Source organism: Paroedura picta, chromosome 5 (genome assembly GCF_049243985.1).
Source record: "Paroedura picta isolate Pp20150507F chromosome 5, Ppicta_v3.0, whole genome shotgun sequence".
NCBI lineage: Eukaryota > Metazoa > Chordata > Lepidosauria > Squamata > Gekkonidae > Paroedura > Paroedura picta.
The window spans coordinates 28942885-28969127 of NC_135373.1; the positions used below are offsets into that span (position 1 = coordinate 28942885).

The 26243-nt window shown below is 45.1% G+C and overlaps 1 protein-coding gene and 1 long non-coding RNA gene across 6 annotated transcripts in view; one reads left to right on the forward strand and one right to left on the reverse strand.

Annotated features, from left to right (window-relative positions):
• Positions 1-18757, forward strand: part of MAG (myelin associated glycoprotein) — a 72340-nt gene extending 53583 nt beyond the window's left edge. Inside the window, exons 3-12 of one of the 5 annotated variants that reach the window (XM_077336947.1) lie at positions 176-332; positions 2127-2210; positions 2876-3244; positions 3994-4290; positions 4794-5051; positions 5395-5655; positions 6854-7141; positions 9810-9906; positions 11100-11199; positions 18265-18757. In XM_077336947.1, the coding sequence (XP_077193062.1) occupies positions 2162-2210; positions 2876-3244; positions 3994-4290; positions 4794-5051; positions 5395-5655; positions 6854-7141; positions 9810-9906; positions 11100-11199; positions 18265-18420 (1875 nt within the window). In that variant the 5' untranslated portion in view covers positions 176-332; positions 2127-2161 and the 3' untranslated portion in view covers positions 18421-18757. Of the gene's footprint in view, positions 1-175; positions 333-2126; positions 2211-2875; positions 3245-3993; positions 4291-4793; positions 5052-5394; positions 5656-6853; positions 7142-9809; positions 9907-11099; positions 11200-14045; positions 14088-18264 lie in introns of all 5 variants that reach the window. The other 4 variants (XM_077336948.1, XM_077336946.1, XM_077336949.1 and 1 more) reach the window with 4 other exon arrangements.
• LOC143837307 (uncharacterized) overlaps positions 1-26243 on the reverse strand; it is an 84718-nt gene that overhangs the window by 37349 nt on the left and 21126 nt on the right. The window lies entirely within an intron of this gene.

Genomic DNA, 26243 nt, shown 5'->3' on the forward strand with positions numbered 1-26243 from the left:
TTGATGGATGGTACACATTTGATCAATACAGCCCCGATAAGGCCTAAATCCTGCTTGCTCTTCTCTACTAGTCTGTTCACGATGTTCGTATGATCTTCATGAACACTTTGCTAATAACTGACAAGAGGCTGATGCCATAGTAATTCTTACATTCTCTGTTATCATCTTTCTTCAGAATATAAGTGGAGGAGGGAGTTGTACTCCACCCCCTCAGTGCACGTGAAGTACCTGGACCGCCACAACTGAGGAAAGCACTCGCTACACATCAGTGCCCAACTCAGCCATTGCATTCAGAAAACAAACTGAGAGATTCAGTTTCACACCCACCCATGGTATTGGCTCTGGGCCATTCTTTGCCACGCGGATTTAAGATGTACAACATAGCCTGTTCCTCTTACCTCCCACCCCTTTCTTTGTCAGGAAGCAGCAGGAGGTGCAGAGCCAGCTTTCGACACTGGAAGCTCCCTCTAGCACCGGTCCACCCCCTCCACCCTCTCCTCCTGACACGCTTCAATCCATTTTCTTGCCTCTTGGACACATCATCCTCCCTCATCCTCCTTACCTGCATAGTCATCTTCTTTTCGCCTATAATATCTATGCGCACTGCAGGGGTGTACTAACTCACACATGCAGTTATGAATTACTAGTCAAAATGGAGAAAATGCATTTCTATATTCAACAAATGTGCTGTGATATGTGTATCAGATTTCTGTTCTTGTGCTGTCCTCACCATGTCTTGCACTTCACTTTTGGTGTATGTTTCCTGCTGGTCACATGTTTGGATTAGGTTTCCAGTAACCAGGAGCCCAATGAGATCAGAATCTGTGGGCCCTTAAGCAGTTCTGCAGGTCTTGTAAAATTGAGTTTTCTGCCAGGACTGTGGTTGAAGAGGGCAGGGAAAGGTTCCTGTTAGCAGCAGAGGTTGGACCCTCAGTAATAAATTTAAACTACATGAAGAACAATATCGGCTACATATCAGGGGGGGGAATTTCAGAGTAGTTCAGCAGTGGAATAGGCTGCCTATGGAGGTGATGAGCTCCCCTCACTGGCAGTCTTCAAGCAGCAGCTGGACAGATCCTTATCCTGGATGCTTTAGGCTGATCCTACATTGAGTAGGGGGTGGGACTAGATAGCCTGTATGACCCCTTCCCACTCTGATTCTATGATTTTATTATCAAAAATCCACTGCCCTCCCTGTCCAAATCCACTAATTAAACTCCATCTGAGGGTTAATTTTTATATATTCCCCCTCCTTTTCTCTTCCTGAAATCATAACCTAGGATGTTTTAAATTTTTAATTCTGTAAATGATGTATGATTTTAGATTATGTAACCTGCCCTGAGCCTTCAGGAAATGGCGGACTATAAATATAATAATAAATAAAAATAAATGTATGTGCAAATCAAAGCAGAGATGCTAAGACCCAACTACACTACAGCCCCAGCAAATTCAAAACTCACCAGCCACCCTTATGAAGCTGCCTTATACTGAATTAGTCCACCAAAAGAACAAGAGTCCAGTAGCGCCTTGAGGACTAACAAAAAATTGTGGCAGGGTATGAGCTTTCATGAGTCACTGATCGTTCTTGACACTTCTTGGTTTATCAAAGCCAGTATTGTCTACTCATACAGACAGTGGTCTCCTCCAAGGTTTCAGGCTGAGGTCTTTCACATCCTTTTAGCTCAAGATTCTGGGAATCAGCAGATGCTCTCCCACTGAGCCACACACAAATACATATGAAGCTGCCTTCTACTGAATCAGACCCTTTGGTCCATCAAAATCAGTATTGTTTATTCAGACTGGCAATGGCTCTCCAGGGTCTGTGCACATTCTCCTTCTAAAATATTGGTTTTCAGTGAGTTTTTATGGGGTCCATTTTGACTTTGACGGTGTTTTGATCATTTTATATTTTATTAATTTTGTAAGCTGCTTTGTGCACTTACTCAGCATGTTTGCCCCACAAATACATTTCCTTTAGGAAACCACTAAAAGAACTGAGGCTTAGTTGCTTGACAGGCTCATTGTAAAGGTCTCAGCTCAACATAGACATGGTACTTTATTGTTCCCAAAAGTCCAGTTGTCCTTTTTTGCTTCAATTCATGTCTGCTTCTCATTCTCTCCCACAGACCAGTCTTCTCACCATTCTTTATAAGTTTGCAACATGAAGTTCTTTTACAAGAGTCTCCCAGTCTTCTGGATGCTACTGAGAGGTATTTATTTATTTAGATACTTAAACCTTGTTTTTATTCCTGCAGGGACCCAAAGTACTGTACAATGCCCTTCCACTTTACCCTTCCCTTGTCCACTTCATCCTCACAATAATCAGCCTTTGAAGTTGATAAGACTTAGACAGCTTGACAGGCCCAAGTTCACCCAGCAGTCTCTATGGCAGACCAGAAATTCAAATCTGGGTCTCCCAGATCATAATGTGGCATGCAAAACCACTCTGCTAATTCTCCTGGCTTCATCAGCACAATTTGTATAGTATAACCCTTCACGCCACTTATATTACACATGTGCTGCCACCACCCATGTTTGGCCTTCCCTCCTAGTAGCCTGGCAAGGTGGCAGTATCCCCTTTTTATTGAGATTTATCAGGGATCTGCCCTGAATTGCAAAAACAGGTCTTTGGTAGATCACTGTAAATATTTGGTTGGTGCATTTCACTCACTAGATTATGAATTGTACAGACTTGGAGATTAATGTTTTAACTAGAAGTAACATAACATAAAGTACACATTGCAAGCCCAAACAAACAGGAATGATTACAGAGAAAGGAACAGACCCTTGGATAGGAAGAGGCCAAGGACAAATTGGATTTTCCTGCCCAGTCCTACCAATCCCTGTCATCTCTCTCTTTCTGTGTTTTCCAAAGGGGTAATAGCCGGGCCGTGGAGTGCCTGGATGCCAGAGAACATTGCTGCCTTTGAGGGCACCTGTGTAGTCATCCCCTGCCGCTTCAACTATCCTGAAGAACTGCGCCCATCAGTCGTGCATGGCATCTGGTACTTTAACAGTCCTTACCCCAAAAACTACCCTCCAGTGGTCTACAAGTCTCGCACCAACATTGTCCACGAGAGCTACCTTGGGCGCACTCGGTTGCTTGGAGACCTAAATGCGCGCAACTGCACTCTGCAGATCACCCGTCTCAGCCCAGAGCTAACTGGCAAATATTACTTCCGTGGAGACTTGGGCGGCTACAATCAGTACACCTACTCAGAGCACTGCAACCTCGAGATTATCAGTGAGTCCTTAAGGGTAACATCACTAGCCAACACCAGTTCTGTGACTGATTTCCTATGTCTTCTCCACATGGCTGCAGTGATCAGAGTTAAGAGGAGAGGGAGCTTTCCACTTTGTCTGAATTGAGGAATAGTGTGAATGAAGTAAGAGCACAGCCTAAAACTCATCAGTTTATATTTAACCCATGAAGCTGCTTTATCCTGAATGAGATTGCTGATCTATCGAGATCTGTATTGTCTACTCCGATCAGGAGAGGCTCTCTAAATTCTCTGACAGAGGTCTTTCACAATATCTACTACCTGGATAAAGTTGGATAATACATTTTCAATGTGCCTTTGCAGCTGGATTTGCCTGTGAAAAACAGGCAAATCTGCTTCTAAAGTGGATTGAAAGTGCTTAATCCAATGTGTGCAGAATGAGCCCTGATCCTTTTAAATAGTGATGCCAGAAACTGAATCTGGGGCCATCTGCATGCAGAACTGATGCTTTACTATGGGGTAAGATCATGAGTACTGAGTAAACTTTCTTGCACGGAAGTCTGTCCTATGTTACTGAACTTCTCATTGACAAAACCCTGATAAGTTTCTTAAAAACCTTGAGGAATTCCCCAGGGAAAAAATTATAACAGTGGATAAGTTTTCAGAGAGAGATTATTACTTAGTGGTAGTCAGTGACTAGACACCTAACAGGGATGGGAGTGCAGGTGGTTAGAGAATTGCCTATTTCCTTATCATGCCTTCAACCCTACAGACAAACCCACCATTGTGACCCCACCAGAAGTGGTGGAAGGATCCGAGGTAGAGCTGCGTTGTGTGGTGCCTGACAACTGCCCTGAGATGAAACCCATTGTCTCTTGGACAAACCATGAGGGTTTGTCTCAGTACTCGGTCTATGGGCAGGTGGAGGAGGAGGGCAGCACATGGTCTCTCATTTCCGTGCTCAAGTTCCTACCTTCACGTGAGAACAACCATCAGGAGTTGGGCTGCAAGGTCAACTACATCAACACCACCTTCGAGTTTGATGCCATCTCCATCCTGGATGTCAAATGTGAGTCTGCGTTGCTAAGTGACTGTCACTAAGACAACCCACCATCCCGGAGGTGGAGACTTAATCTAAAGCATGTGGTCCCCTTGGGTGCTGTACTGCACACTGGTGCGTTCTCTGGCACCCAACTGCTTTTCCCAGCCCCATTTCTTAAAGCACCTGGCTGTCATCCAACTCTCTGGATCAGGAAGTGCTCCAGAAGACCAAAGGAGACATTAGCTTGAGCTTTGAAGGGAACACCCATTCAGAAACATCTGCCCCCACCAACGGAAGAATGGCTTTAAACCTCCCAGTGTTTTGTAGCTGCCTCCCCATGGTAACCATTTTAAAGTGATGCCCACTGTCCTTTCTCAAATCCCAGAAGTGCCCACAGTCTTAACAAGGCTGAGGAATTCTGGTCTACTTTGTCCCTTGGCTATTTTTAAAAGCAAGTTCCCAGTTCTAGCTGCTGCAATAAGAAACCAGACAATCTATACAACACTGACCTGGTTTCCTTTCATCTGCAGACATACCCCGTATCGTGCAAGCAAATTCCTCCGCAGAGGTAATACAGGGCTCGCCAGTGGTCCTGGTGTGCGCCGTGGACAGCAACCCCCTGGCCCTGATCTCATGGCTCAGGGAAGATGATATTTTGTATGAAGAGCTCGGTGGGAGCCTCACGCTGCGTCTGGAAAATGTAACCTACCTACAAGACGGTATCTACACTTGTGTGGCTGAGAACATCTATGGGAAGGAGAACCATTCACTGGCCTTGACCGTGATGTGTAAGTGGCTAGCGTGGAGTTGGCGGGAGGGAGGAGGGATCTGATTCTCGGAAGAGAAATAGGAGATAGTGCCCAGGGTGGAGGACCAAGATGCTGGTCATGTGGGATTGGTCCTCCAACAGCTTTGCAGAAGAACCAAATTGGCTGGATATCCATGTGGAATGACTGCCATGGCTAGAAAGCGTCCCAAGAGGTGCTAAAGCTCCCTCCTGAAGCTGTTTCCGTTTTGCAGGGTATAAATACAGGGAGTCTTCCGAAAACATTTCAAATTTCAGGATTCTCCTTTGCATTGCTGTGCAGGTAAAAGAGGCATGTTTCCCTCGACCTTCTATCCCCTCTCCAGATGCCCCTTGGAAGCCCATCGTGAATGTGTCGGTGGTAGCAGTGGAGGGAGATCCCGTGACCATCCTGTGCAGCACACAGAGCAACCCTGAGCCCATCATCACCATCTTCAAGGAGAACAAGGTCATGAAGACTGTGGTCTACAGTAGCCAGCTGGCCCTGGAGTTTTCCTCTGTGACACACGAGGACGACGGCGAATACTGGTGCATCGCCGAGAATCAGTTTGGCAAGAGTGACAGTGCCTTTAACCTGACCATTGAATGTGAGCATCGGCCTTCGGGATTTGTTTGAATAACAAAGAGGGTGAGGGAGAGAGCGCATCAGGGCATGTGCAGAATACCACTGCTTGGTTAAGTCTAGAGCTGTACAGCTCCCCACATCACCTTTCTTTCTCCGTAGCCTTTGATGCAACAGGGGCTTGCAGGGGGGCAATCCATTGCATCAGCATTGCTCCTTCACCATTGGACAATCCGTACTGTTCCCACACGCACACTTGTCCTTAATACTAATGGACTGGATCCAGACTCGCTTTTCTATGAGTGAAAATAATCTTTTCTGCCTGTCCCCTCCCACTGTAAGCCACTGATCTCCCAAAAAAGCTGCTCCTGGGAAACAGGGGTTCCTGGGGAACAACATGAGGAGAGTGTGAGGTGAGAAATGGGAGGGGTCAGTGGAAGTGGCCCATTTAATTTGGTTCCCATTCGATACAACACAACACATACCATGTTGCATTGCAACTTTGACTGAGCCGTGGTTGCACTTAAAAAGTAAACAAGTGGCACCGACAAGCCAAGCCAATGCAGAGGTACTCCAATCTAATCCTATTGGTAATCAGTGAACTTAGATTGGCACTTTTGCCTGGCAAGATTTCTGATTGGTCATTGCAGATTTAATTAGCTGTACAGATTTTTTTAATGTTCCTTTGGTAGCAGCTGTAATAATAGCACAAGGGTGTTCAATGCGTGGCTGGAGACACCTGACAAGAGCCAGCTTGCCATAGTGGTTAAGAGCGGTAGCTCCTAATCTGGCGAGACGGGTTTGATTCCCCACTTTTCCTCCCAGTGGAGCCAGCTGGGTAACCTTGGATCAGTCACAGTCCTGATAATGCTGTTCTCACAGAGCAGTTCTCTCAGAACTCTCTCAGCCACACCTCCCTCACAGGGTGTCTGTTGTGAGGAGAGGAAGGGAAGGCGATTGTAAACCACTTTGAGACTCCTTTGGGTAGTGAAAAAGCAAGGTATAAAAACCAACTCTTCTTCATAAGCTGCAGCAGCCATTTTATGGAAGCCATTTTGTGACTGTTCCCATCATGCTGTGCCAGAATCCCAAAGTCCCCACAGGCTCAAAAAGATTGGGGACCTCTGCTTTAAGGTACCTTAAAGACTCCTGTTTAATGTTTCTATAATAGACTAACCCTGCTGTCTGTCGTTCTACACCTCTCTTTCCTCCCCATCCTTTAGTTGCCCCCCTTATCCTCCCAGAATCCAAGTGCACAGCCGCAAGGGACACAGTGCAGTGCATCTGTGCAGCAAAATCGAACCCGGAGGCTGTGATCATCTTCAAGCTGCCCACCCGCAACGTGACCGTGAACGAGACCGACCGGGAGTTTGTGTACTCGCAGAAAACCGGCTACACCATAACCAGCATCCTGACCCTGCGGGGGGAAGTGGACTCTCAGCTGTACATTGTCTGCTCCGCCCGGAACCTCTACGGCATCAAGGACCAGCAGCTCCAGTTCCACCACTCCAGTGAGAGCCCCAGCTGGCAGAAGTCCCCCCTGCCTAGTATTGCTTTGTTCCTCAACAAGATGGTCCACAGGTCACAGTGAGCCAGTGGAGACTGGCTCATTGGCCTTCTGCTTTCCCCTTTCCTGTTTCCATCTTCACTGGGGTTGTGTTCCTGGCCTCCTTGTCTCATTGTTCAGCTGTTCCCATCCAGAGCTTTCCCCACAGTCTTACTTGCAGTGATAACCCAGAGCCTAAATGGGCCTTTTCAGGGCCGCTTGCCTAATATGAAAATGCCCAATTAACCACACGCTAGCCAGAAAACCTTTAAATTTTTTAAAACATTTAACTGCAATGACATAGAAAATACACAGATGCAGGTAGGACAAATCCACAAAACAAAGCACCTGTGCCGAGAGCAGTACAATTACATCGTGTTAAATACCCCCTCCTTAGAGGCTGAGAGAGATGATGCTCTTATAGGACAGCCCAATAACCTAGGGTCTCTACCCCTCATTCCATCTCCTGGGACAGTTAAGCCAGCCTTTCAAAAGCTGTTGTCAGGGTTCTGGGTTTTCTGCCTGGCAACAATTCCAGCCTCCAAGGTTAGACTCATAGAAACATAGAATAACAGAGTTGAAAGGGATCTCCTGGGTCATCTAAGTCAAACCCCCTGCACTATGCAGGACACTCACAACCCTATCGCTCATCCAGTGTCACCTGCCACCCCCTTGAACCTTCACAGAATCAGATGGCTATCCAGCCTCTATTTAACAATTTTCAAAGATGGAGAACCCTCCACCTCCCAAGGAAGCCTGTTCCACTGAGGAACTGCTCTGTCAGGAACTTCTTCCGGTTGTTTAGACGGAATTTCTTTTGAATTAATTTCATCCCATTGGTTCTGGTTTACACATTGCAGTGGCATACTCATGCCTGCTAGCCTTGACGCTCTAAGGTTAACTGGACTTTAGATTCAGAATCGGCATAAACATTACTACCTGTGAGCCTCCTTCTCTGGGCTTATCAAGAAACTGGATTCCAAAAAGGCAGCAAATTGTACTCTCTACTTAGAACAGGCCTGCTGAATCAGAAAACAAATCCAGAGGCAAAATCATATTCACTAATGAAGAGCTGAGCAATAGTTTAAGCAATTTGTCACCACATCAATAGAACACATGGCCACTATAATTCCTGGCAGCACCAGAGAAAGTATTCCCAGCATCAAGTTCAAGAGGGAAACGTCTCAGGTTTGCGACCATCGAAACCTGCTGCCAGTCAGAATGGCTAACCCTGAACCAGAATGATACCTCCTCTCCAGACTAAAGAGATCAGTTCCCCTGGAGGAAATGGATGCTTTGGAGGGTTGACTCCATAGCATTATACTCCACTGAGGTCCCTCCCCAGCCCAAATCCTGCCCACTCCGTCACAACCCCAAAGTCTTCAGTTTTTCCAAACCCAGATCTGGCAACCAGAATTGTATATTCCAAATGTCGGATTCATGTAAGGCAGCTTCCGGAATGAGATCCCGGAAGAGCACAGGGCCCTGACAGAGCTTTCTCAGTTCTGCAGGGCCTGCAAAACAGAGCTCTTCTGCCAGGTCTTTGGTTGAGGCTGGGACTAGGAACAACTGGGAACAACTGGGGCCCCTCTTCCGACCAACATGATACCACCCTATGAATCTCCACCCTATGACAGTTGACTGTATTATCATTATTATTATTATCATTCGATTTATTCCCCGCCGCTCCCTTGCGGCTCGTGGCGGGTTACAACATCTTAAAACCCCATTAAAATCACTACAATTCAACATTATTAGTTAACTAACTAGCATGGCAAGATCGGCTAATCACTTCCCCTCCCACTACTGACAGGTGGAGGGGGGATAGCAGTCCCAATCCCGATCCCAGAATGAGGAAAGAATGAGGGCTATACCGCCTCTTGTGTTTTAGGATATTAGGAGTTGCGACTGTTTTATTGGGGTTTTATGGGGGGGTTATTGGTTTTTTGTAACCCGCCACAAGTCTATGGAGAGTGGCGGGATATAAATTGAAAATAATAATAATAATAATAGTAGTAGTAGTAGTAGTAGTAGTAGTAGTATACATGCCCCCATCATTAAAGTTCCCTGGTCCTAAGTGAGAGTTGTATCCTTCTAAGCCTATTGAACTCTATAGGTTTGGAAGGGGTTAACTCTGCTTTGTAACGGACTCTGAGCTAGGCAACCGAATCTGAAGGGAAAATGTGCCTGGTTTACAGTAATGAGAGAAAACTGTGCCCCCCCCCCCTTTCCTGTTGCCAAATCAGATTTTTTTCCTCCAGCACCCACTCGCGCATGTGCTCTAGATCACAGCTATCAGCCATCACTGCTAATTAACAAAACACTGAATTGAGCATCCTCAGCTGGTTCTGGGAAGGGCAACTAACCATCACCACCTCTTAACATGCAAGCGGGTTCTAGAAAGGAGGCTGTGCCCCTGCATACTCGTAATAATAAACAAAGCCTTTAGGAAACAGCACCGGCAGGTGGGATATAAGCATTAGGTTTGGCTGGATGCACCCTGGTTGCCACTCAAACACCCACCTCACCTTGTCCTTGGCCATGCTTTCAATCCCACCCCAGTTTCTCTTCCTCTGCAGAATCCTGAAAGCATTATTGCCAATCCTGTGCGTGTGTCTCTTTGTCTTTTTCAGACAGTCTGATGTGGGCAAAAGTCGGCCCAGTGGGAGCAGTTGTCGCTTTTGCCATCCTCATAGCTGTAGTGTGTTATGTCAGCCAGACCAGGAAAAAGTAAGTTGGCATCATGGGTGAAGTTGGCAGGTACTCTCCTGATGGCTGGGCTGAGTGGGTGGGTAGATCAGAGCAGCTGTGTGTATTTGACAGAGAAATAAGTGCAGATATCACTCCAGCAAAGTCTGGACGGAGGCCTGAAGTATTAAAGCAAGGAGGTGGGGATTCAAGCGCACTGACAGTTAAAGATGCTGGCCCTGGTTACAGGAGTGAGAGAGGGCTGCAGCGCAGTGGTGCAGCATCTGCTTGGCATGCAGAAGGTCCCAGGTTCAATCCCTGGCATTACTGGATCAATTAGTAGGCAGCATGAAAGACTTCCACCTGAGACCTTGGACTTCCACCTGAGACCTTGGACTTCTGCCTGAGATCCTGGACTTCCTCCTGAAACCTGCCATTCAGAGTGGATAATACTAACCTCAATACATCAATACTTTGACTCAGTCAAAGGCGGCTTCATGGGCGGGTTCCACACAACAGGTTGCAACTCAAGGTTTCATATTCAGCCATCACACTAAGCCGTCCTTAAACTTCCTCCCTCAAGGTTTGGCAAGACATTTTGAAGGCATAATCTGATTATATCAAAGCTGACACATGTGCATAAATTTACCAAAAGATGGATTCTTCAGCTCCCTTTCAAAACATCCAGGCTGTTGTAGGTTTCAGCCTCTCTTTCCCTTCATACAAGATCAATTAGTCCTTTGCTTATACCCTTAGTGGAATTTTATAGCTCAATCTACAATCCAATTATGTGGAAGTAATTGGTTTTAAAATTATTTTAGTCCCACCAGCAGTCACTGAGTAATCACAAAGAAGCAATCGAACCTTGAATTATCTGCCCGCCACTGACTGCCTAGTGAGATCATTCAAGAAATATGGGCAAACGGAAAATAATTAGGGATTTGTAAACAAGAGTGAGATTTGACCATTAATCCTAATTGCAGGCTGCCAGAATTGCTACCGGGCCTCCATTACAAATGGGTGCCGATCAAAGCTTGCTCTTATATAAGCCATCAAGTTAATAATTAAACAGCTGACTAATTATTGATCACCCGAGATTGCAAAACGGAAACTCGTGTCAAGTAGATGAGGCACATGGGCGTCTGGCTAGGGACATCAAAGGCACAGCCTGCCACTAAAACGTCTCCACTGGCCACGATTCTCCTTTGTGACCAGAACCTTTTTTTCATTCCCAGGAAAAACATGAATGAAAGTTCAAGCTTCATGCAGACAGAAAACCCTCCTGTCATCTACAGCGGAGACTACAAGACTCCAGGCAACCTGGAGAAATCAGAGGTACTGATGAAAGGAGCGATAGGCAATGCAGAAATTCAGTAGGCTGGAAACTAGAGAGGCACTAGTGTGGTGTACTGGCTAGAACAGGGATTCCCACGAGGGCACTCTGGGAGCTCCCCAAGGGCTCCCTGGCCTTTCCCTTGTAATCTACCATGATGGACTTAGGAACATGATATTCCCAGTGTTCCCGTGAAATCAGGGAATCAGTTGCTTCCCTTGACCTGGAGGTAGCATTTTCATGTGGTTGCCACACCTGTGAAAGGGGCAGGGCCTAGACACCTACTCCTGCCTCTCCTCCTCAGTCCTCCTCGGGCATGGCAGGGAGGCGTAGCCAGCTGACATCACTTCCAGCCCAGTTCCAGGGCTCATCGAAGCCTGGAAAATATTTTAGGGTCCATGGTCAAAAGTTTGAAAAAGGCTGTGTTAGGGTTGTCAGATGAGGATCAGGGAAAGCCAGGCTCTGCCATGGAAGCATGCTGGATGACTCTGAGCCAGTTAGTTGCTTTCTCAATCTAACCTACCTCCCTGGAGTGTTGTGAAGTTGAAAAGGAGAAGGCATCATAAGCACTTTGAGTCCCCATTGGGGAGAAAAGCATGGTAGAAATATAAAAATAATTTTAATATACTGTATTTATTCCCTATGAGCCATAAGGATCCAATTCCTGCTCATGGAGTGCACACATCTGCCAAAAGGCTAGCCCCTTCAGCTACAACTTAAGTCTAGAATGTCAAACTTAAACCTGAGTTTCAGAGAGGAGTCAAAACCACCTGTGAGCTTTCCAGGATTCCTATGTGCTCATAAGTGTAGCTTCTACAGAGAAAACAGAAATGAGTTTGGGGGAAACAAGATTTGGCAGCAAGGTCAAGGGGTAAAAGACAGAGAGAAGTCTGAAGGCAGATCTTGGCTGCAGGCACCAAATGAGTTCTTTTGCTTTTAGTAACTAGGCCACATGGAGAACCCAGCATCGTCTCCACTCACAGTGGTTCCATCTGGTCCTTATACCAAATCCAGGTCTTGCACTAACCAATTCTTTAGAAGTTTCAGAGGATAGCCAGGTTGGTTTGCAGTAGAACAGCTATAGTAGAATCCTGTTGCACCTTAGACACCAGCAGGATTTTTGGGAAATAAGGTTTCGATAGTCAAAGTTCCAAAAGCATATTCCCTGAAAATCTTGTTAATTTCCAAGCTGCGACTGGACTCGAGACCCTCATTTAGAACAAAACCATGGATACAGTTTCCACTCATAAGGGTAAGCCATAGTTTAGACTGGCTAGTCTGGTGTTTACCTGCTCAGCTCTGCAAATGCAGCTGATGCTCTAACTATGGCTCATCAATTGAGACACCATCCCAAGCCATCATTAATATCAACCATGGTTGCCAAACCTGCTTCAATCCAAGGATTCATACTCTGGCTTGCTGGATGATTGCAAACCAGGGCTCATGCATTGGGACAGCCTGCCAATCCATAGTTTGGTTTCTTTCATGGTTAATTGGAGTGGTGTCTTGATTGAACCAAAGCTGGAAACAAGTGACTGCACTTATCCTTAACTCTTCCTCCAACATACATGATTTCATAATTCGTCTCCCATCTAGACAGCTTATGGGGCCAGATCTGGTTAGCCATTGTGGTGTACTGGTTGAAGTGCTGGGGTAGGGCGGGGGAAACCCAGGTTCAAATCCTACATCTTCCATAAAACTTATTGGATGAACTAGTTGAGGCCAATCTCTCTCAATCAAACTTGAGTAAAGATAAAAACTGGGGGAGTGGAGAACTATTTAAAGTGTCCCAATATCCTTGGAAGCACACATCAAGCTGCCTACTTTTGATCAAGCCCAGGCCTGCTTTAAGGATTTGCGAGGCTTGTAGCAACTGTTTAAGGATTTGTGGGGTCTTAGTAGAGCACAACTGGCACAAGTAATAGCCAAGGCCCCTCCCAGAGACAGTTCGGACTTTGGAAGTATCTGAGAGCTTCACCTTGCTGAAAACATTTCTCAAACCGTGGTGGGACACACAAGCACAATGTCCCAATATCTAAAAAGTCCTTCAGTCTAACATGGCTTGTCATTCGCACACATGCTCAGTGAGCAATGTGCCTGCTCAGTTATTAGCAGAGCATGCTTATCACCCTTTTTTAGTCCTTGTGGTCCACAAGCTGCATAAGTATGAAGGCCCCCTAACAATCACAGCACCGCGGTGTCATTGGAACTTTGGAGCCCGTGCTACACGTGCTACTAGGATAAACCACTTTTGATCGAACCCATTGGTCTATCAAGATCTCCTCTGATTGGCAGCAGCTCTCCAGGAGCTCAGGCAGAGGCCTTTCCCATCACCTACTACCAGAATGAGAGTTGTTGGGGACTGAACCTGGACCCTTCTGCATGCAAAACAGATGCTTTGCCATTGAGCCACAGGCTCCCTAGAGGGAAAGGCAGGATGAAAATGGACAGGCAAGTTGGTTTGGTTACTCCCACTTAATTGTGTCATTTGCTTTCAGAATAATCTCATGCCTTCAGAGGCTCACCAGTACATTCAGAGCTGAGCACTGGCCCACATGACTGGGCAAGAAGGAGATTTCCCATATAGGGGAGCAGTTTCCCAATGAAGCTGCTGCAGCTAAATCTTCAGCAGCTGGTTCTAGCAGACATGCCAGGGCTTGCCCAAGACCCAAGAATGAATATCCATCAAGAATCTTCTTGGAAGCCTCCTAGGTTTATCAGACTCTCTCCCTCTCTGTTGCCCCAAATCTACCGCTTCTCCTTGCCTCATGGTAGGGCTGGTTCTAGTGCCAGCCGTGGTATCCTTTCCCACTCAGATCTCTAGTGACTGCTCTTCCTTTTCTGATAGTCTAAGGAGATCTGCTCCCTGGAGAGCCACTGACCCGGGCAGGTAAGTATAGACTCCCCTTTCAGTGTGTCACTTTATTGTCCAATTTCTGTGTATGTGACGTCTTGGTCTGAGAAATGAAAGCTTTCCCATATTATGCTCACCTGACTCTCCACTTTAGTTTTTCTGAGTAATGAGGAATCTAGTGCAAGTTTTACACCAGCTTCTGCAGCAAAATGCTGAAGAATGCTGAAGATAGGAAGTAGGTGCCACTAAAATGGCTACCACAGATGAGGGACCGATCACAAAATAGCTGTCATGGGCTTTGCAAGCCTATGATGGGGCAGTTATTTCCAACCAGGTGCTTTCAAAAAACACAAAGAAGAGTCTCCAGGTCCTTCTGAAGCCCTTCCTGCTCCAAAGAGAGGAATGTGCGAGGTTATGTTGATTACTCCCAAAGAGGAGACTTCATTGTAGGAAAATCTATTTATTGAAAGACTAGTGAACTAATCATCATGGGGCTCTTGCTAAGACTAAAGATTCTACCTCTACAGCCCCCTTATTTACCCTCCTCCCAATGGTTTTGGCAAAAAGGCATTTTCCTGACCAAATGGCCAGGACACATGCAAGCACCAGCAAAGTCCCAAAGATGGTGGGGAAAATGGTTGTTCCCACAGCTTCAAACATAGGACCCCTCCTTAAAACCCTAGGGTGACTAGCTACATTCACACCTAGGCTAATCAATCAACAATGGATCAAATGTTCATACAAGATCAAAGACCACAGTGATAGGACTGGAAACAACCCGCAGCAAGGCAGGACAAGCAAAACTAGCAATACAATACAATACAATTATGACATCAGCACAGTCCATGGCAAGGTAGGTCAAACAAAACAGGCAATACCCAGCAAAAATATGGTTTTGAGAGAAGCAAAGCCAGGATTCACTATTGGTTTTGGGAGAGAGTTGCTTCGCCAAATGGACACTGGGAAACCCACCAGTGGGCACCATGTTGGGGATCACTATTTTACCTGAAGATGTTCTGGAGTCCTTATGGCATCTTTGTCATAAAAACACATGTAGGTTGGGCAGGTAGGGCTAAATCTGCACTCACATTTCCCCCCACTATATATCCCGCCAAATTCTGATTGATCTGAACCCAGATCTTCCAACAGTTCTTCAGCCTTACTTTTTCCTGATCTGCCTTCTACGCTGTATTTGATCTTAATTGCTGGTCTCTTGTCTCCTGCTTGATTGGGGAAGCTAGAGTGCCGGGGAAGGGGGGGAGAGTGTCACATGAAGCTCCAGCTGGCATTAAAGGAGCACAAGGCTGGAGAGTGCTTTATTTCCTGCCTTTTGTCTATCGATGTTGCAACCAAAGCAAGCGAGGGGAGAGACAAGTGGAGCACAAGCCTGCTTGTTTATTTTTATTTTTCTTCCACCTGCACAAGGGGGAGGGAGTAGAGTGTCAGCGTCAGGAGATAAAAGGTGTTGTCACCATGGACTTGATCATGGGCGTTGCAGAGGGAAAATTTAAAGTGCCCAAAATCAAAACAGAAATCAAATAAGGTGTAGAGGGTTTTTTTTAATTCAGGCTCAGAGAGGATCAAAAGCCCAGTGCAAATCCAGCCCATGTTAAAAGGGACAGCAGCAAGCAACAAAGGCCATTCCAGTCTTAAAAGCAGCTTTGCCACACTGGAAATGGGTTTTCACCAGCCATGTAAATAGCAATTCTGTTCCACTGTACCCTTTCTCAATTTGAGTCACTTGCTTGGCAAGCAGTTGTGACATCGTTTGGCAAGCAGTTGTGAAATATTTCAGGTGTTTGGGACAGTCAAGTGCATATCAGACTATTCCTACACAGGGTCAAACTTTGCCCATCCCTGTAAAGGGAAGTTTTACAGAATCCAGGACAGTTCAAAACAACAGTCCTGCCCAGCAACAGTCAGCTACCTAGAGCACCCGTCTTCAGCAAGGACCCTGAGATCTAAGGATGTGGCAAGGAAGCATGTGACATCAGTCAGGTGACAGGAAGAGGAAGAGCCAGAGTATTTGCATCCCACATCTTTAATGTGAATGTGAAAATAGCTGCCTTTGATTGTATATGTTTCCCTTTGGTCGCTGCCGCCTCCCCTAGTCAGCCCTTTATTAACTGTGGCACAAGAAAAGCTCAAAAGTGGCTTTTAGGATCATGTGTGAAAACATCCATCTTGACTGCCTTTGTCAACGCAATGTATCTGCAATGGCTTCTGCAGCAAAATCAAACCAAATGTTTGTGGCTGGGTCCCTACTTGCGTGTGTCCTTCCCTGGTGACGTTGTGGTGTTTTCTCATAGTTGTTTTGAGTCTGTGTGTGTGTTGTTGTTTTTAATGAGATCCACCAAATGAAATTCTCTTACTGCCTGTTGTGGGTATCTCAGGCTGTTGCCTATGATCTGGTAGTTTTAGTCCCTGACGTTCCTGGAGATTATTTTATGCCTCTTAGACCTGGGTCAATCATTCAAACAACCCAAGTGCTCAGGGGCTCAACCGAATTGAGACAACGTCCTCTATTTCTGGACCCAAGTATGATAGAAAGTATGATCCTCTCTCTGTTAAGAGATATTAGTAAAACAATATAAACCTTTTGTACAGGATCTCTTATGTTAACAACAAAGCTGGGGCAGAATGTTGGGAGGCTGTGAAGATAATGGGCAAGAAAAGCAGCTCCACCAGCAGCTGTTTCACATGATGGCTAAATGGAAATCCCACTTTGGGGGCAGGGTACTGCTGAGTATCATTGGCAGGGGGGCAAGAATAGGAGCTTTGCATCCTACTTGCAGCATTTGTTGGGCCACAAAGACAGGATGGACTTTTTGCACTTCTGCCTGATTCAGTAGAGCTTTTCTTATAAAGGAGGAAAAAATGTTCTCATCTACCTCAAAACTCTCGTTATACTGCAATTCCATATTTCTGCCAGTGCCGGGACCTAACTCTAGCCTCAGTTTTTAATGCCAAGGCTCTGCTCTAGAATGTTGGAATCGACAAAGTTCCCCTGAGCTCATGCAGGGTGCAATTTCTTCAGTACTGAGGATTTAGCTGGAGGGTATTCCAGTTCAATGGATGGTGTTTCCAAGCAGCATCTCCCGCCCTTTAATGTAGGTAATTCCCATGGAACTCAAAATAAATGGAAAGCCCATTTGGGGAAATGTATTAACTGAAATTATACAGACAGCAGAAATCACTCAAGAAAGCATGTTATGAATCATATTTCTTTCGGCAGCAGATAAGGCTTGTATGCTTGAATGCTGTTTTATGATTTTTTTAAAAACTATCCCTGCATCTAAAAAAAATTAATAATCTATCTTTAGGGAGCTTTTAAAAGTATTCATATTTGTGGTTGCCCCTTCCCCCCAACCAGGAATGGTATGGTCCACAAAATTGTTTAAAGCTTAATTCAGGTGAATATATAAACTAACCAAAAATGAATGATTGCTCTAGTGCAGGGGTAGTCAAACTGCGGCCCTCCAGATGTCCATGGACTACAATTCCCAGGAGCCCCTGCCAGCAAAAGAATATTCCTAGTTACTAGCAATTCTCACAGCTTAAATAGTAGAGGTATTTAAAATGAGATTTGTCATAGTGATCCCTTATTTGAAATAGTCAATCCTTGTTTTTGCTTTTTAAAATATGGCAACCCTAGGTGCAGCCAAGTTCTTCTTCAGATGTCCTTGAAAGTGGCAGTTACTTCCCACTCATTGCCATCCTCTTACACAAGATCTTCTCCTTTCCCCCCTGGTTTTTCAGCACTAAAGTGGAAAATCCAATCATATAATTCAGGCTGGAGGAGACCAATAATCAAGGTCTTTTGAGCATTTTTAAAAGATAAAAAACATTGGGGGGGGGGTCCCCATGACACACAAAAGGAAATGTTAAGCATCCCCCACCCCCAGGATATCTTCCTGATCCATAGAGCCCATAAAGCCCTGGGATGGGGGGGATATCAACAATTGGAGAACAATATAGAGGGAAGGTTGATCTCCCTTTCACCCATGTAGTGGCCCTGATCCATCTCTGCACACCAACCCATAGATGATATCATTGCAAAAGAAACAGCAGACGATCTGCTCAAGAAACTTTGCAGATGTCTCATTTGGGCCTCATGACCTAGGATTTTCATCACTGCCACAGTAAATCACACAAGTCAAAGGTCTTGTTCGGAACCCATGTTGACTTCTCTTTCTTTGTCCCACTCCTGCAGTATGGACGCCACCCAGGAAGCGACAAACGGCTCTTGAACAAGCGTGAGGATCTGGGCATTGACTACGCCAACATAGACTTCACCAAACTGTCCACCAAGGATAGCTACACCCTGACGGAGGAACTGGCTGAATACGCCGAGATCCGAGTCAAGTGAGACTTGTCCCCCAACTACAGTGGCAGCTCCCACAGACCTCCAACCATTGGAACTGTAGTAGTCTAATGACACCCCTCGCCAAGACAGCTGGCCCAGCTAACCCTATTGGTCCTCCTGAGATGAGCCAGCTCTATCCACTGGCTTCATTTGTAAACATATGTCAGGATGCTCCCGCTTTAAGAGCCCCCATGTGTCATTTCTGTTCCCTTCAGGACATATACCGAAGATCATTTTAATGTATATTTATGCACACCCCTTAGATGCCCACTCTTCATCATACTGTTTCAGCCACACAATCAGGGTGGTGATGAAACCATAACAGGACAGCTGTACTCCACTTTTTGCAATCTGTATCAATTTTTTCCAGTCTACTTTCCCCTAATCCACATTTGTAAGGAATGGGAAGCTGTCATTGTTCCCAATTAATGCTGAAGAGATTAACGGAACCAGAATAACCAAGTGATCTGACATATGGACTCCTCGCATTCCACTGATGAGTACCTTTCTGGCATGTACATGCGGACATGGTGGATCTCTGTTGGCATACACAGGGCTGATTCTCACCAATTACCACCTGCTGCAAATCTGTGGTCCCAATAGATCTTGAAACGTCCATTTTGTATTTCAGGACCAGTTTTTCGAATGCCCAAAGTCAAAGGTCAACCATTGATGCAGACAGACCAGTGCTGTTGATCAAAATAACAGGAAGCTACTTAGACAAGGCATGGGATTTATGTTACCCGTGCAAGTGAATTCCAGACAACGTCACTTGTGATAACACCTTAAGTTCCAACGGAGCCTTTAAAGTGTATGCAGCTGGACATGGAACTGTGACCTCCTCCCAGGTCAGCCATTGAGTAACTGTTTGGCGTTGGTATTAAAGTTGTTTTCGTCTTCACAGGTTATCTGCAAAAGGTAAATTTACTGGTTGAAAGAATTGCCCTTACTAAACAGCCACTTGGGCATGTAGTACCAGCAGCAACCTGGAAGACAGGCATTCTTTCCATTAGGCCATTTCTCCTGTAGGACAGGTAGGAAGTAACTAGGATAAGAAAACCATGCATGATATGTTCATCTCCCCATAGGTGAAGAGCTTGGAGTTGGTGAGTCTTGTGCTTCAGAATCCAGTCCTATAAGTACAAGAAGCTAACAGCAGTAAAGTACCTAAACCCTATGAAACTGATGGGTTCTAGTATGCCAAGGCGATCAGCCAGGGGAGATGGCATGAGATGAGATCAGATCTTCTGTGGTTCACTCTGTTACTTTTCTTTTGCTCTCTCTAAATTGGCTCCCTTGAGGAATGGCTCATGTGTCTTCAGAAGCAGGTCTTTGTGTCTTAAGCACAACTAGTTAGTAACTTCACATGCAGATCTGTGCCTCTATGAAAGGGGACCTGAAGGACAGGGTAACACAGAGATGGCTAATGCACACATGCATGAGAGCACAGATCTAGACTGGGGTCTCCATCCAGTGTCTTGTGTAATATTCACACATGAGCTGCAAGTTTTCATCAGATTCCATGCATGTAGTGCCTGATTAACTTTGCAACTGTTATATGCATGAAAAAGAGCTTCAGTTCCCTCACAGACCATTTTCCTGACTGGAAACAGTCCAGGGTGGGGATCCTATTTGGTCATTTGAGGACAGTGCTCAGGCAGAAAGCAGCAGGAGCAATGATTTGTGTTGCCACCTGTTTCATAGACCCTGCTCCCATGGCTTTAATAACTGTCTGGCTTATAGAATCTATGTTTTTATAAAACAGATGTAGGGAAACTTTCACAATTTCCTATTGACTGGGCAGACTGGGAGGTCCAAAGAGTCCTGGGCCCATAACCCCAATGGAGAAAGTGAGACAGGAAGTAGAGGCTGAAGGCATTCAGTCCTGTCCATTTTGCATAAAGTGAGGACTGCCAACTAAGCCCACCTGCCTCAGGCAATGCAAGAGCCACCGGTTAAGCCCATCTACTTTGAGCAGAGAAAGGGCTGCTGGCTTGGGGCAATTCATACCCATCTTGCATTGGGCCAGCATGTACAAAATGAGCCTCACCTCACTCGGGGTTTTGGTAGCCCTGAAGTAGGGGAATGTTTCTCAAGGCCATTGGCCCACTGGGACTCTTCTCAATGGGTATGATGCCACTGTGCCCCATGCCAGTAACAGTTTCATCCACCAGGTAGTTGCCATCCCATGTCGCAGCAAGTCCCATAGAACAGCATTTAATAGAATCATTGACATGGAAGTCAAAAGCATCCAGCCGAAAGCATCAGCTGAAAGCATCCATTTATAAAATAAGGATCCTTTCCCCCACCCTAGTCTTAAAAACCAAGGCTCCATTCTCCTTCCCCCATTCCCAGTACCTATGTATCCTGTATCTGTACTGTATAGAAAAAAATGTATTTTGCTGATCAAGCAACTGATAAATCATGAAGGAAAGGAGCTCTCTTTATATCAGGAATTCATGAAACACAGCTGGGGATGGGTTTCTTCCCACCCCAGGGAGATGGATTTATAGCAGGCGCAAAGAGGTACGTGCAAATTGGGGACTGACCACTGTGGTTCCCAATTGGCAGTGCTGTAGGCACTAGCCAATAGATATTATTTCTATTGCAGTTCTGAAAAACAAAGCAGATAGTTACTCAGTGATAGGAAAGAAAATGCCCCCCCCCCTTCCATTTTCTTGTAACCCAACTAATTCCACCTACCAGAACCCAATCTCCTAATCCTCTTAATCCCTAACGCTCTGGGCAAAACTACGGTATGTTGTATTTATTGTAAAGGTACATTTAAAGGGGGAGGAGGATGTTTTGTTTTAGAAGAGAGTAAGAGAAAAAAAGGCTGGAGTCTTAACAGTTCGATCTGAAGATTCAGCAAGATATCCCAAAGGTATTTAAAATGAGGTGTACCAATGAGGGTTGCCAACCTCCAGTGAGGCCTGAAGGTCTCCTGGAAATACAGCTGATCTCCAGACTACAGAAATCAGTTCTCCTGCAGATAATGGTGGCTTCGGAGGCTAGATTCTATGGCATTAAACCACCCTCAAGTCCCTTCCCTCCCTAAGCCTCACCCTCCACTCCCAAATCTCCAGGTGTTTCTCAGTGAAGACTTGGCAACCCTTGTATCGATAGCTAAGCAACAGAGAATGGTTGGAAGGTACCACTGCAAGAATCTCAGGATAATAAATGTTGCTGATCAGCCACGAAAAATCCTTAGACTTTTGCCACTGGAGACAGACCACAGTTTTTAAGAGTCAAGCTAATGTTACGTTCAAGGATCTTTGACTAATTTATCAACTTTTTTTTTCTTTTACTAAATGCAGCTGTGTGTTGGGGGTGAAGATATGCCTTTGACGAGAGCAGGGGTGGCCAAAGGGTGGCTCTCCAGATGTCCATGGACTGGCAGGGGCTCATGGGAATTGTAGTCCATGGACGTTTGGAGAGTCACCATTTGGCCGCCCCTGGATTAGAGAATCAGCATGATGACATGAGAGGCTAGCCCTTCCCACTGAACCATACTTCTTGATCTAAATCACACACAGACTCCCTCAAAATGCAATTTGCCTTGAAGGGGGAAAAGAATATAAGCTTATGCCTGTATATTTCCCCTTCCAATCAAAGAAAGTGAACATGTTAGAGAGGGAAGATTTAGGACAGGAAAATAGTACAGAGGGTTAATCTTCCTCACTCCTTGGGCTGTTTTCTTGATCTCCTCCCCTGCAATGAAGTTTAGTTGTTGTTTTTTCAATTGGGAGATCTGGAGTAACAGGTAGTTTACCCAGAAGAGAACTGGGAGTGGTTTCGGTGGATGGTCAAACAGGTGTGGCAGGATTTTTTAAACTAACCTGCCAAACCCATTGAGTCTCAATTGGACAAGTTCTCTGATAAAATTGTCCTCTGCCTCCAACCCTAAGCAGAGGTCTTACTCTTATTCTAAAGCTACAAAGAGCTGTTTGCTCAGTCAACGATACCTGAGCAGAAAAAGGGTGGGATGTCTCAGAAATCTTTGACATCAGTTCTGTTGGGGGAGAGGGGCTTTTTGCTTCTTAGGAGGCAAGGTGCTTCTCTGGAGGGATCTACAAAAGGGTATCCTTCCTCAGGAACCAGAGTATAGAGTGAACAGAGTTCCAAACCAGAATAGGAAACTTATGCACTGCAACTGCTATTGACAAGGGAAAGTTCCTATATTGAGAAATGTTATGGATCAAGACTGTTCCATGATTTGGAGCTGAAACGAATGGGAATAGTGAGGGAAATCTCTCCACATAGAAATACCAACCACTCCTGAGTAAGAAAGAGCAAAAGCATAATCTCCTATATACCTATCAATATCTTTAAGTGCAAGAACACCAACGGCTCAGATTTGGAGATGTGGGAGGGAGGATACGGAATGAAACTTCACAGAATAAACAGTTGTATGTAGAAAGTGAATATGTCAGGTGGGCAGTTTCATTCTAGCCTGAAGCACACATGTTGCCAAAACATTGGTTCCTTTTCATGCAAGGCAGCATTTCAACATGTGACTTCACAACAGACCCCTTGCTCTTTCTTCAGCCTTGACTTGGCTCCAGTTGAATGAACTGTCGGGCCAACCTCTTCCATGGTGACTCCAAAGCTTCAAGGTACTCAAAAGACCCAGTTTGTTTCAGCTCCAAGATAGTCGGAGTCAACTGCATGAACACCTTTTTTGTCACGGTCTCTTTCTCTGTGTCCACTGAGTGAAAGAAATGGAAGTCTCTGTTTCCAATGAACAAGTCAGCTGTCTATATCGCCTAAACGGGCAATTTCAGCTTGATTGTAAATAGGGGAGAGTTTGATAAAGATGTAACATTTTTAAAAGCGATCATTTGCTCTCGAAGTCCCTTCCTCTGTCTGCGTGTCTGTGATTGGTATGCATGTGTTTGAATGTGTGTTAGGCAGGTTAAAAAAAAAGACCTCTACAATGATTTCTCTGAACAGTCTGGCCCAGGAAATGTACACTAAAAACTAGCCCGTCTATCAGGTGGGCAGAAGTAATCCAGCAGACTTGCTGGGTGTTTTGTACATCTTTGGTCCCACAATACGGCAAATATTTAATGACTTTAACCCATCTGACTTTGTATTCTGAAAGAAATAAAATAGTATTTTACAAATCCACATGACGTCATGCTCCTTTAAGTACTGACCTCAGAATCCTGCTGAAAAATACTTCTCCTCTGTTGTGGGGTGGTAGAAAGGTGTATGTATTTTAAGAATGGTGGGGGCTGCTGCCTTATAAACAAATTTACATTTTTCTGGTCTAGGAAAAAGTCTCCAGGGAAAAATGTTTTTGTAGGTTTTCAACAGAGTTTAGCTCGATCCAAGGAAAAGCCAGCTGTGGTATGAAGCTGGTGCCAAAGATGCCTCTAATATGTACATATGCAGAGTTCCTAGAACAGATTTGCACACTGTTTTTGACGTGGGTGTTGATTGGCCTGCACCCAAGCCATCCCCGCACACACTGTCGCACAGTTTCCTCGAGCAGATTTGCAACTGTTTCTGAAACATTTATGAAATGTATGGGGGGGAAGCGAAAAATGGATATGCACACATATAATGTGTGGCACTCAAAATGAGGAAGAAACATGAGCTGACAGTATGGTGGCAACATCTCTGACGCAAAAAGCAAAACTCTGGGCCCAGCATTCAGCTTACTGGCACATATGCCTATAACACAAATGCAAGGCCAAACCTTCTACAATTGGCCTTAGTCATCCCAAATGTCATTTCCCCCCCAGGCAGTGTCATAAATAAGGGTCCAAAATTTATGGATGAGTTGGGGAGCCCATCTACTTAGCTTGCTTGCCTCTGTTTTCTCATTTCCTTTTCCTCAGAGGCTCAGTGTTTGTATCGGCTGCCTGTCAAAAGGATTTTATGGAACAGAATTTATTAATGTACTTCATTTATAGCCCATCTATAATGGAATTTTTTTTTAACGAAATTCAACCAAACAACATAAAACATCCATTAATGAATTACAGAATAAAAGAAAAATGCAAAGAAACAATAAAAGCTGCCTAAAGCAAGCAGTCTCCTACATGCTGCTTATGGCACCCACCTATACCTTTCCTGACTGCTGCCAAACACTTGTAAAAAGTGGGTGGGGTTAGGTGGGGCTTTTGCCAGCCAGCTTTCTGATTGGCTGTGCAGATTTTAAAGCATCCTATAAAACTGAGCTCCTGCTCAGTTAACTATTAGAGTTACTTATAACGTCAGGTTATATTATACTATTAGAGTTACCTATAACCTCACTGCCTGGCACTTTGTAATTGGCTCCATCTCTTGCAGCAGCCATTTTGTGACTGGGCCCACTGCCCTGTGTCGGACTCCGAAAGGTGCCCCGTGCTCACAAAAGGAAATGACCCTTGGTCTAAGGCATGACATAGTGTAATATAAAAAGCAAGCGAGTGCATAGGAGTCCAGGGGAGGGAGGTATGCTTGAAAGGGAGCAAGAGGTCCAGCACTCCTAAATCCCAGCTGCAGAGCCCCATTTCAGAAATCAGACTTTTAATGTATGTAACAAAATGGGATCACAAAAGGAGGCATTATAAATCTGGCCTGGGTTCAAAGGAACGATGCTTGAGCAAGTACACGTCATCTGGAGAAATGTGCCCACTTCGTTACGATGCGGTACAGTGCAAGTTTCAGCCTGGTGCCGTTTTAAGGACCCCTTGTGCTGCCAATAGCTGTTTGTTTGTTTCTTTCTTGTAAAAGACAGAATGTAAAAGATCCATTTATGCCGGCTGCCAGAATGAAGCTTCTGTGCGACTAGATCCATATTTATGGACCTTGGTTTATTTACGCTTCGTGTATTGTTATGGTAATAGACGATGCAGATAGTTTACAAGTAAAGACATAGCTGATATAAACCAGTACTGTAAAACAGAAAATTCACACAAGCCAGAGAATGAAATATGCGTTTCAACAATTACACTAAATGCAAAACAACAAGTAAAAACAATAAATGTTTTTTTTTAATTGAACAAGACTTTCTAAAAGCCAAGCCCCAAAAGTCAGAAAATTGGGCCACACGAAGACCCAGATTAAAGGTATGCACATAAGTCATTCAAAATGCTATTGTGGCTAACCCCTGAAGACCCCTGAAATTTAACCTGTGGTCCCAAAACCTGAGTCTCTGCGCCTGACACTCAGCAACTAACCTTGTGTGATTAATGTGCAGAGTATCAGAAAGTCTTCCCCACATTACAGACCAGAAATAACCGTTCATTCTAAGGCACACACAAAGGGCTCTTTTGTCCCCTCTCCTTCAGTGCTAATATTCACACTGTTCCTCTCCCCACGCCATTCTGAACACCTCCTACATTGAGATCAGGGCTGGTATTCTCCTAAATCTCCCAGGACATACATTGGGATCTGAACCCGGATCTAGCAGTCTACCTCCCGGCCAACTTTGACATAGACCATTAGAAAATGAAACAAGCCCCTGTTGGATCTGATGAAAGGTCCATCTTCTAGTCCTACTTGGACAATCAGATGCCTCCAGATAGCCAACAAGCAAGGCCCAGAGACCCAAATCCCCCTGCATTACCTCCTCTCCAGTAACTCTTATTCAGAAGCCTCATGGCTTGAGTTCACAGGGAGGGAGGGGATGAACCCTTAAACTGTTTGTTCTGTGCTTTCTACCTCAGTCTTCACTATGCCTTCATCGTAGATACTTGCAATTTTCTTAAAGAAACTTTCATTCCATGAGGTTCCTCATTTAGAAATCGAAGTTTCTCACACATGGTGATGTGGAATAGTATAATATAACCTGATCTCCTCAGAACTTGGAAGCTACGCAGGGTCCATATTTG